Source organism: Pelophylax lessonae, assembly GCF_965119305.1.
Source record: "Pelophylax lessonae genome assembly, chromosome: 6".
Classification (NCBI taxonomy): domain Eukaryota; kingdom Metazoa; phylum Chordata; class Amphibia; order Anura; family Ranidae; genus Pelophylax; species Pelophylax lessonae.
The window spans coordinates 78082202-78094423 of NC_138773.1; the positions used below are offsets into that span (position 1 = coordinate 78082202).

The 12222-nt window shown below is 42.8% G+C and overlaps 1 protein-coding gene across 2 annotated transcripts in view; it reads right to left on the bottom strand.

Annotated features, from left to right (window-relative positions):
- Positions 1 to 12222, bottom strand: part of USP31 (ubiquitin specific peptidase 31) — a 191818-nt gene that overhangs the window by 45101 nt on the left and 134495 nt on the right. For both annotated transcript variants that reach the window (XM_082260266.1, XM_082260265.1), the window contains exon 11: positions 1706 to 1835. In XM_082260266.1, the coding sequence (XP_082116392.1) occupies positions 1706 to 1835 (130 nt within the window). The remainder of the gene's footprint in view (positions 1 to 1705; positions 1836 to 12222) is intronic.

The window sequence follows — 12222 nt, forward strand, 5'->3', positions numbered from 1 at the left end:
CGGATTTATCATCACTTTCATGAATATTCAAAAGCAGGTACATTTTAGAAGAAAAATCTCAAAGAAATGTGCCAGAGTTTGGAAATCAGGTATACATAGGGGTTATTATCCATAACCTATAGGTGGGTAAAGGGTTGCTGGGAGGGTAAAGGGCTGCTGGGAAAGTTTGACTCAGCACAGAAAATGGACCAATAGTTTTCAGTAAGTATTTTTGTACAGTATCGATTTCAGCAAATAAAACTTTGTTAATTTATTAGGATTGTGATTAGCAGTCTTTGTTATAGTCTTTTTTTTTTTAAATTGGCTTAAAGGGTAAAAGGCTTAAAACTAAAAAAGAAAAATGCACATGACATTTAACTCTTTCTGAAGATGCTAGTTAGCCTGAGTGTCATGGTGACCCCTCTTGTCTTGTTACAATAAGTAAATTAATGACCCACAAGTGTGTGGATAAGAAGTTCTGATTTCATTCTGACCTAAAGCGCTACATACTTGTTGCAGCTCCTACTCTAAAGCAATGGCAACCTACAGGTTTCTCTTGAGCTTGATGGAGGTTCAAGTTAAGGATCAACTTTACTTTACAGCATAGCTAAAGTTAAATGTTATCCCCACATAAGCCCTGTCCTAGAACAGATTTTTGATTGGAAACTTTAGTCTAAATTAGAACAAAATCAAGTCTAGTGGCCGCAGCTGGCAGAAACATTAGGGAACATGAGTGTAGAGATCTTGCCAATAAAGAAATCTGCTGCCAGGTCCATTCCTTCCTTTCTCTTTTTTTTCTGTTTTAAAGTGGATGTAAACACCATTCATGAAATCTGACCTATGCACATATATCTGTAGTGTTTACTATCTCTCTCCAAAGTTCTGAGCCCAATGTAATTTTGCTGCTTCGTTCCTCTGTTATCAGCACGATCATTTCTGACAAGTTCCCTGAAACAGGAGATAAAAGGAGCTGAAAGTTTGTGTCGGGGAAGGGACTTAGAGACAGATATGCAGAGAGCTTTTCTATTTACAGCACAGCGCTGCAAGTTTCTTCATTCCTCCGCCTGTATGGAGTGGGGGGGTGTGCCTTTCCTCCAATCATCTCACACACAGTGTATGCCTAGACTTCCCTCCCACAGCTGAAAGAGGAAACAAAATTTGTAACACAATGTGTACTTATGTAAACAGTGTAGAAAGCTGAAGACCGCAGATGTGCAAGTAAAACTTATGTAGGAGGGTTTGGCTCATCTCTGTGTATCATCTGAGCCTGGTCACTTCACTGGGTATATATGTGAGGGTTTACATCCACTTTAAGTCCTTTGTTTTAATATATATATTTGACATTGGTTTTGGTATCCAACAACCTAAATGCATTTTTTTTTGCACTTTATGTGCAAGATGATAGATATATGTGATAGATATTCGATTACTTCTCTCAAATTTGCAATGCGGTCTTTATATTTTTACAGAGGCAGATTTAAACTGCTAGGTTTATCTATTGTAATTATGGGCTCTACTATATTTCTAGGTTCTGTCCTTTTTTTCCTTTCTGTAAACCTTTTTATGATGAAAACCTTATTAAAATTTTATAGTGCAAAAAAAAATAAAAAATAAAAATCTGCTGGGCGTTTCAACGTACTGATATGTCAATATTTAGTGAACTATGCTGTCAAAATAATGGTTAAATAGGCCTACAACACAAAGCGCTTTAGGGAGTGCAACTCACCTGCTCCTCTTTGGTATACAGCTGAAAACACTGGGAGAGGCTGCAACACTGTGGCTGGTGATGAATCTCCCGCTGCAGGCGTACACTCTCAGAGTCAGGGACATACTCCTCTTCTGTGTTGCCAAAAAGACTGCAAGATAAAAGGAATAAAAAACACAACATGCTGAATAAAGCGTATTGTTTGAAAAACTAGATTGTTTAAGGTCAAACTACATATACCACTTAGAAGAATGACTCATTCCCCCTCTTTCTGTGCACTGTTGGGGATCGCTACAGAGCTTCAATTAGAGAGACTGAAAGGCAATAATAGCAGCTGCTATTCCCTCTCGCTTTAGAAAAGCCACATACAGTACATAGTAAAACCTTTAACATGGGTGCACCCTGATATACACTGAATATGTGCCTAGAAATAAAACTGTAAGCTGGTCAAGCTGTACCATTTTTTGGATTAATAAAACAAAACACATTGAAAAAAGAATGAAACTGTTTTAGTTTTGGGTAGGGTAAGAATTAGTTAGGGCCCTCCTGGGTGTCTGTATGTCCTTTCTCTTCACTTCCTGCCCCAGAGACACAAGCGGAAGAAGAGATCACTGTTGCGAACTCCATGTTAGGAGATCTCCCCTCATAGGACAGCGGTCATCAGAACATCTTTTCCCAATTGGAAGATATTCCTGTGACAACCTAAAATGTTATATTTCCCATCACATTGTATCAGAGGCAATGGTCCCAGGAAAAAAGATTGAATCTCTCCAACTAGAATACAAGAGCATAAAAAAACAAAAACACAAAACACACACACAACCTGAGACGCCAAGCTCTCTACCATTAACTTTAAAATAAATTCACTTTAACCACTTGCCAACCGCCAGAAGTACATATACTGTGGCAGGACGTCTCTGTCCCGCAAAACAACGTAACGTGGCTTTGCGGGACTGCGAGTGGGGGCATGTGTGCGTCCATTCGCGACAGGGGGAGCCAATCAGCAGGTCTGGCGGCCGCAATTGCCGCTGGGCACCCGTGATCGCTCCCCATGGAGACAGAATGGCGGTTTGCCATTGTAAACATGGCAGACCGATGTTCTGTCAGTAATGAACACAGGGATCCTGTGTTCCTCTTATTTAGGAACATAGGTCTCTGTGTTCATTCAGTATATACATCCCCCCAGTTAGAATGCACCCCCTAGGGACACATTTAACCCTTTGATCGCCCCTGGTGTTAACCCCTTCCCTGCCAGTGTCATTAGTACAGCAACAGTGCATATTTTTAGCACTGATTACTGTAATAATGTCACTGGTCCCCCCCAAGTGTCAAAAATGTCAGTTAGGTGTCTGATCTGTCCAAGGCAATGTGGCAGTCCCGCTAAAAATCGCTGATCGCCACCATTACTAGTAAAATAAATAAATAAAAATTACAAATCTATCCCCTAGTTTGTAGACACTAAAACGTTTGTGCAAACCAATCAATATGCACTTATTGGGATTTTTTTGTACCAAAAATATGTAGCAGAATACAAATTGGCCTAAAATGATGCAAAAATTCGATATTTAAATTTTTTTTGGGAATGTTATATAGCAGAAAATAAAAAATATTTTTTTTTTCCAGAATTGTTGCTCTTTTTTTGTTTATAGTGCAAAAAAAAAAAAAAAATTTGCAGAGGTGATCAACTACCACCAAAAGAAAGCTCTATTTGTTGAAAAAAAATTCAATCAAATCAATTTTGCACGGCTGCGCTACTGTCAGTTGAAGTAACGCAGTGCCAAATCGCAAAAAATGGCCTAGTCATTAAGGGGAAAAACCCTACAGTCCAGAAGTGGTCTTCACTTTAAATGCCATTAAAAGCATTCTTAATATCTTTCCACCTAGCTATCCCTTTTATGATCTTTATGCCCAGGGGTTGGGACAGACTTCCCAATCAGATGACCACTGTTTAGATGTCACAGTGGTCACATAAGCAGGAGCCTATCTCACCAGCTTCCAATCAGGACCACAGACCAAGAACTGTACTCACTGTGATTTAGGAGGTGCTTTTAACAATTAAAAAAAAACGGGATTGCCACTCCACATGCAGATTTTTGCATTAGCTTTTTAAGGCCTCTCTGCATTAGGAGGTGCCTTTGTTTTTAAAATGAAACTCCTATTTTGATAGAAAAAAAATCTCTCCAGAGAGGTACAAAATATTTTAAAGATTTTAGCACAATGAAATGGAGACTCTTGTTCTGTGGATACCAAGACAGGCGATCACACTAACCTCCTAAACTTGAAGACAGTGGAAGGGTTGCCTGCTCCAATAAAAAAAATAAAAAAAGTGCCATGGTTATAATAAGAGCAAACCTTTTTGGAAAGGCGGTGAGCCAATCACATCAACTGGAGAACACATTTCTAAAGGGAAATTCTGTACATGACTTTGGTATTATCCTTGTCTGGTTTTGTAATTATAGAAAGGCACAGCTGGATAAAGATTAAAACCAAGTGATTTTTAACAATGCTAGGTTATGAAATACTTGAGTAGCATTTATAGAATATAGTTTTTTTTATTTTCTTTCAACAATGGAGTCTTCCCTTTAGCTTTAGTGATAACACAAAAATGTAAAGAAGTCCCCCAACCCAGTATATGTTCAGGACACAGATTATAGCCATTCACAGATCTACCTTCCCTCCTATCAGGTTCCAAGAGCTGTAAGGCCTCATGCACACTGGACGTTTTTACAGCTGCTGTTAGCAGCGTCAGACGTTTTTTTTTGCAGCTGCAGAACGCCCATCCATGTTATTCTATGGCCTCATGCACACATAGAGCTTTTAGGAGCTCCAAGTGGCATAGGCGTTTTACAGCTCCAAAAAAAACCCAGGAACTGTGGGTTCAGGAGCTCCAGCGTCAAGCTGCAAAAAACGTCTGACGCTGCTAAAGGCTCCATAGGGCTCCATAACGTTGCTTAACGTGCGTTAAGCCACGTTATACGTTTTTTTTCTTCCATTCAAAATCAATGGTTCCCTATGGGAGCCTATTGATTTGAATGGAAGTCACACCGCAGGTCGGATCGGGGTGATCAGACTTGCGGTGCGACCTGCACTGTGAGAATCTTGAGGGGGAACTCCACGCCAAAATGGGGAAAAAAACGGCGTGGGGTTCCCCCCCAGGTTCCAAACCAGGCCCTTCGGATCTGGTATGGAATTTGAGGGTAGCCCCGCGCCGAAAAAACGGCGTGGGGTCCCCCCCAAAATCCATACCAGACCCTTATCCGAGCATGCAGTCCGGCATGCCAGGAAAGGGGAGGGGACGAGCGAGCGGCCCCACCCCCCCTGGATCATACCAGGCCACACGCCCTCAACATGGGGGGGTGTGGGTGCTTTGGGGCAGGGGGGGCTCTGCACCCCGCACCTCAAAGCACCTTGCCCCCATGTTGATGAGGACAAGGGCCTCATCCCCACAACCCTGGCCGGTGGTTGTGGGGGTCTGCGGGCAGGGGGCTCATCGGAATCTGGAAGCCCCCTTTAACAAGGGGGCCCCCGATCCCGGACCCCCTCCCTATGTGAATGGGTATGGGGTACACTGTACCCCTACTCATTCACCCCATAAAATGCAGTGTATGGAAATAACGACAGGAGACGTTTTGGAAAATTTATTAAAAATCTTCATCCGGCTCTTGTCCTCTCCGGGGGTCTTCTCCTCTCCGAGGGTCTTCTGCTCTTTTGCTGTCCGCCCTTCTTGTCTTCTCCTCTCCGGGGTCTTCTGCTGTCTTCTGCTCTTTTGCTGTCCGCCCTTCTTGTCTTCTCCTCTCCGGGGGTCTTCTGCTGTCTTCTCCTCTCCGGGGGTCTTCTGCTGTCCGCCCTTCTGCTGTCCAATCTTCTTGTCTTCTCCTCTCCGGTCTTCTGCTCTTTTGCTGTCGGCTGTCCTTCTTCCTCCGGTCCTCCTCCTCCGACGTCTTCAGCGATTATGCCGGCCTCTGGTCTCTGCAGCTTATTATATAGCCATTAGGGGCGTGGTCGCCAGATGACGTCATCGGGAGACCACGCCCCCTTGTGTCACAGATGACGTCATCTGTGACACAAGGGGCGTGGTCTCCCGATGACGTCATCTGGCGACCACGCCCCTAATGGCTATATAATAAGCTGCAGAGACCAGAGGCCGGCATAATCGCTGAAGACGTCGGAGGAGGAGGACCGGAGGAAGAAGGACAGCCGACAGCAAAAGAGCAGAAGACCGGAGAGGAGAAGACAAGAAGATTGGACAGCAGAAGGGCGGACAGCAGAAGACCCCCGGAGAGGAGAAGACAGCAGAAGACCCCCGGAGAGGAGAAGACAAGAAGGGCGGACAGCAAAAGAGCAGAAGACAGCAGAAGACCCCGGAGAGGAGAAGACAAGAAGGGCGGACAGCAAAAGAGCAGAAAACCCTCGGAGAGAAGACCCCCGGAGAGGACAAGAGCCGGATGAAGATTTTTAATAAATTTTCCAAAACGTCTCCTGTCGTTATTTCCATACACTGCATTTTATGGGGTGAATGAGTAGGGGTACAGTGTACCCCATACCCATTCACATAGGGAGGGGGTCCGGGATCGGGGGCCCCCTTGTTAAAGGGGGCTTCCAGATTCAGATGAGCCCCCTGCCCGCAGACCCCCACAACCACCGGCCAGGGTTGTGGGGATGAGGCCCTTGTCCTCATCAACATGGGGGCAAGGTGCTTTGAGGTGCGGGGTGCAGAGCCCCCCCTGCCCCAAAGCACTCACACCCCCCCATGTTGAGGGCGTGTGGCCTGGTATGATCCAGGGGGGGTGGGGCCGCTCGCTCGTCCCCTTCCCCTTTCCTGGCATGCCGGACTGCATGCTCGGATAAGGGTCTGGTATGGATTTTGGGGGGGACCCCACGCCGTTTTTTCGGCGCGGGGCTACCCTCAAATTCCATACCAGATCCGAAGGGCCTGGTTTGGAACCTGGGGGGGAACCCCACGCCGTTTTTTTCCCCATTTTGGCGTGGAGTTCCCCCTCAAGATTCTCACAGTGCAGGTCGCACCGCAAGTCGGATCACCCTGATCCGACCTGCGGTGTGACTTCCATTCAAATCAATAGGCTCCCATAGGGAACCATTGATTTTGAATGGAGGCAGAAAAAAACGCTGCTAACAGCTACTGTGGCCAAACGTGCAATAACGCCAGTAGAAAAAGCTACTGAAAGCACGTTTTTACAGCTGCTGTTTCCCGGCGTTATGTAAACAGCTTTGGAGCACGTTTTTATGACGCCCTGTGTGCATGGAGCCTAAGTAGTAACACTTTATACAGTAAGGATTACAACCTGACATGAAGTCTCACAGACCAGAAATTATTAAAAGGGAGACTTCTAAAATTTAGAATGTTTCAGGTTGCCTGGATGGCTCATCTTATTGGCCTAAGCTCCTCATCTTGTTGCCCGAAGTGATACACCACAACACATTTAGTAAACTACCTACAGTGTCTTGAAAAAGTATTCATACGCCTTGAAATTTTCCATATTTTGTCATGTTACATGCAAAAACATAAACATGTTTTTTTGGGATTTTATGTGATAGACCAACACAAAGTGGCACAGAATTGTGAAGTGGAAGGAAAATGATAAATGGTTTGCAAAACTTTTTACAAATAAATATCTGAAAAGTGTGGCGTGTATTTGTTATCAGCCTACCCCCACCCCCAGTCAACACTTTGTAGAACCACCTTTCCCTACAATTACATCTGCAAGTTTTTTTGGGGATGCCTCTACCAGCTTTGCACATCTAGAGAGTACATTTTTTGCCCATTCTCCTTTGCAAAATAGCTCAAGCTCTGTCATATTGGATGGAGAGCGTCCATGAACAGCAATTTTCAAGTCTTGCCACAGATTCTCAATTGGATTTAGGTTGGGACTTTGACTGGGTCATTCGAACACATTCAAATGCTTTGATCTAAAACATTCCATTGTAAGCTCTGGCTGTATGTTTAGGGTCCTTGTCCTGCTGGAAGGTGAACCTCTGCTCCAGTCTCAAGTCTTTTGCAGACTCTAACAGGTTTTCTTCCAAGATTGCCCTGCATTTGGATCCATCCATCTTCCCATCAACTCTGACCAGCTTCCCAGTCCCTGATGAAGAAAAGCATCCCCACAACATGATGCTGCCACCACCATGTTTCACAGTGGAGATGATGTGTTCAGGGTGATGTGCAGTGTTCGTTTTCTGTCACACGTAGCAGTTTGCATTTAGGCCAAAAAGTTCAATTTTGGTCTCATCTGACTAGAGCACCTTCTTCCACATGTTTGCTGTGTCCCCCACATGGCTTCTCACAAACTGCAAATGGGACATCTACTGGCTTTCTTTCAACAATGGCTTTCTTCATGCCACTCTTCCATAAAGGCCAGATTTGTGGAGTGCACGACTAATAGTTGTCATGTAGACAGATTCTCCCACCTAAGCTGTGGATCTCTGCAGCTCCTCCAGAGTTACCATGCGCCTCTTGAGTGCTTTCCTAAATAATGCTCTCCTTGCCCGGCCTGTCAGTTTCCTAAATAATGCTCTCCTTGCCTGGCCCGTCAGTTTAGGTGGACGGCCATGTCTTGGTAGGTTTGCAAATGTGCCATGCTCTTTCCATTTTCGAAAGATGGATTGAACAGTGCTCCGTGAGATGTTTAAAGCAGGGTTAGGGTATAAAAAAAATATCCAAAGCTTTGAACTTCTCCACAACTTTATCCCTGACCTGTCTGGTCTGTTCCTTGCCTCCATGATGCTGTTTGTTCACTAAGGTTCTCTAAAAACCTTTGAGGGTTTCACAGAACAGTTGTATTTATACGGAGATTAAATTACACACAGGTGGACTATTTACTAATTAGGTGACTTCAGAAGGCAATTGGTTCCACTAGATTTTAGTTAGGGGTGTCAGAGTAAAGGGGGCTTAATACAAATGCACGCCACACTTAAGATATTTGTAAAAAATTTGAAAACCATTTATCATTTTCCTTCCACTTCACAATTATGTGCCACTTTGTGTTGGTCTATCACATAAAATCCCAATAAAACACATTTACGTTTTTGGTTGTAACATGACAAAATATGGAAAATTGCAACCCGTATGAATACTTTTTCAAGGCACTGTACCTTGAACTCCTGAATGGGCACTTCATGGCCTAATTGACATCCCAGGTACTAGGATCTCCAGAGGCTGTAAACCACTCACTATTATACCCCTTGCAGCATGGAAAACCATCCTTCACAAGTGGATCTATCCAGAACCCCCCCACCATTTGTTTATAGCTAAAACTATTTTATGTTTTTCGCATTGAATAGGTGGAGGCCTCCTTAAGCAAAGAATCACTGATCAATTTTTTTATTTTTTTTTTTGACATTTGGGAATCCTTTATCCAAACCCTACTGGTTGGTACCAAACAGTCTAAAATGAATTGTTTTCAATACAGCCAGTGGTATCTAGACATATGCCGGTTTTCGGTAATTCGATATATCGCGGTATTGCATAGCCACGGTATTGTTATTGTGGCATTTTTAAAATACCGAGTTTATCTGCTCCTGGGTCTGACTTGTGAATTGATACATTTCAGTGAGCTGGATGACTCATTCACTCACACAGCTAATGCCTAACTATAAACAAAAATGATTACATTTGTATCTTTTCCTTCCCTCTGCCAGGGAGAAAAGAAGTTTAACCTCTTAAAGACTGGATCTTTTTCTGACATTTGTTGCTTGCAAGTTAAAATCAGTTTTTTTTTTGCTAGAAAAGTACTTAGAACCCCAAACATTTTATATATATTTTTTAGCAGAGACCCTACAGAAAAAAAATGGCGATTGTTGTAATATTTTATGTCACACTGTATTTGCGCAGCAGTCTTTCAAACGCAATTAATAGACTTTAATGAATAAAAAAAAAAAAAAAAAAACGTAACAGTAAAGTTATCCCAATTTTTTTTTTTGTTACACAGAGAATCGTGATCTTTATTCCAAGCTAAAAAATCGTGATTCTCATTTTGGCCAGAATCGTGCAGCTCTAATATATATATATATATATACATATACATATACATATACACATACACACACACACGCATAGCAGCCCACATCACATTATTATATAGCCATCAAGCAGTGTCTGGCCTACCTGGTGATGACTGGTCCTGGCGCTCTGATCCGATGGCCTGGTCTTTAAAGGGGCAAATCCTTGCGATCCAGAAGTGGTTAAACCTGCAGGAGGAACGGTGTTTTTATCTATTAATGACTTTACTATTGCTTTAGGCCTGGTTCACATGTATGCGGGTTGGCGGTTCACATGTATGCGGGTTGGCGGCCCACATTTGCACAGGCATAGCAGCCCATTGATTTGAACGGGCTGCTATGCCCTCATTTTCCGCAGAAAAAAGGTGCATGCAGCATTTTTTTTAAAATTCAGTTGCCTTGAAATCCATCCTGCTTTTGCACCATGCGACTAACCTGCAGTTCCTGCTCTGGCAAGCTTTCTGCATTTTTTGTATACGTGGGCACGGCATTTAAAAACAGTTTGTGTGTGCAGCAAAGGCAGGTAAGTCGCATGGTGCAAAAGAAGGATGGATTTCATGGCCACTGCATTTTTTTAAATTCTGCATGCACCTTTTTTCAGCTGAAAACGCAGGCATAGCAGCTCAAGCCCATTCACATCAATGGGCTGCTATGCCTGTGAAAATGTGGGCCGCCAACCCGCATACATGTGAACCACCAACCCGCATACATGTAAACCAGGCCTAAAGGGATAGTAAAGTAATTTATAAACAACACCTCCTTCAGGTTTAACCACTTCTTGACCACAAGGATTTGACCACAAGGATTTGCCCTCTTAATGACCAGGCCATCGGATCGGAGCCGAGCGCCAGGACCAGTTATCACCAGTTAGGCCAGACACTGCTTGATGACCTATTTTAGGCCTGGTTCACAGAGTCTGTACTGACTGACTATATAATAATGTGCATAATAATGTGCATAAGTGAACCAAAGCCCCTAAATTCAGCAATGAAATTGAAGTGAGGTGGAAATTTAATAATTTAAATTTAATAATAGAATACCGTGATAATACCGTATACCGTGGCAAAACCTTAATCAATTAATCGCAGCGTGAAAATCTGATACCGTCACAAGCCTAGTGGTATCAACCCTAATTGTTAATTAATGACCCTCCAATTGATCCAGGATCCACTTAATTGGAACTATCCATTAAAACCTGGTAATTAAGGCCTCCCCCCTTTCCATCTCCACCTATCAATTTTAAACCAACTGTAACTGCTTTCAAAACCCCGTTCTACTAGTTTACTTTTAAAAATGTTTTACAAGAACTGTATATTGTCACTTTGATTTCTTTTTTCGGCCAAATGTTGTGGCCCCTAACATTGCTCAATGTATTCTCCCCTAAAAAAAAAAAAAAAATATCTTTAATCTATATAATTTTTTATAAAAATCCTGTGACAACCCAATTTAGGTAGGAAATGATACATTTTATTATAGTAACTTTGCCATTTTGTGATGTCCGATAAAATGGAATATGCTGGAAATCTCCATTAAAACAAACCTATAAGCACAGGAATCTGGATGTTGCCACTACTAACTTGTTTGAAGGCCCCAGGGCTTTCATCCTTATCCCGATTACTGCACGATATCAGACCCGACAGAAGTAAAACATCAGTGAAGACTACCAAGCTTTACCTCCCACCCTAAATAATTGTTCTAGAACACTGACTCACTTTGAAAGGAAGCCAGGAGAATAATGGGGACATCCCTGAAGCCTGAATTTTTAAAAAACAGTCAGCAATAGCAGCTTCCTTTTACGTTTACCCAGCATTTTTTTAAATGTAAGAATGTTAAAAAAAAAAAAATCCTTCATGGAAAAAAAAAAAAAAAAAAAAGCAGACATATAATTGAACTTTATATTCACATGAGAAGCTAGCTATTGACAAAGCACATCCAAGTACCGAAGTCTAAGCTTTGCTGCTGCGATCACGTATAACCTCTTAAAAAGCTGATAAAAGCTTAAAAACTGTTGTTGCCGAGATGCTGGAAATCAAAACTGGTTCTTAGGGTAAGGGATTAAACCAGCTGATGAGATGTGATTTCCCCCAAGCCTGTCATTACTCTAGGTAATGCTGTAAATAAGCAGGGATAATCAGGAAGTAGTAGGCTGCTCTTAGCTGCGGGCTGTCAAGCTGCACTCTTGTGGAGCGTAAATGCTTCCTGCTTGCGTTCTACTGAACTAAGCAGACATATAACGCTGCCTGCTGCACCAACTCAAGGCTAGAAGACTGTACATCATGCCTGGGAATGATCAGCTCTACCAAGATGGATGGACCAGTATCCTGCAGGGAAGAGCTACCAGCAGAGGCAAAAACAAGCAGAATAAATGATTTTCGTTTTATTTAGAGACATTCTCACTTTGAATTTTTCTGTTGGCGACGGTCCAATAATTCTGAGAATAGATCTGTTGCCTGCTGGTAAGCTTAGTTTTTGCTATTCACTATAAACTGACAATGGTTAAAGCATATATCTAAACTCAATGA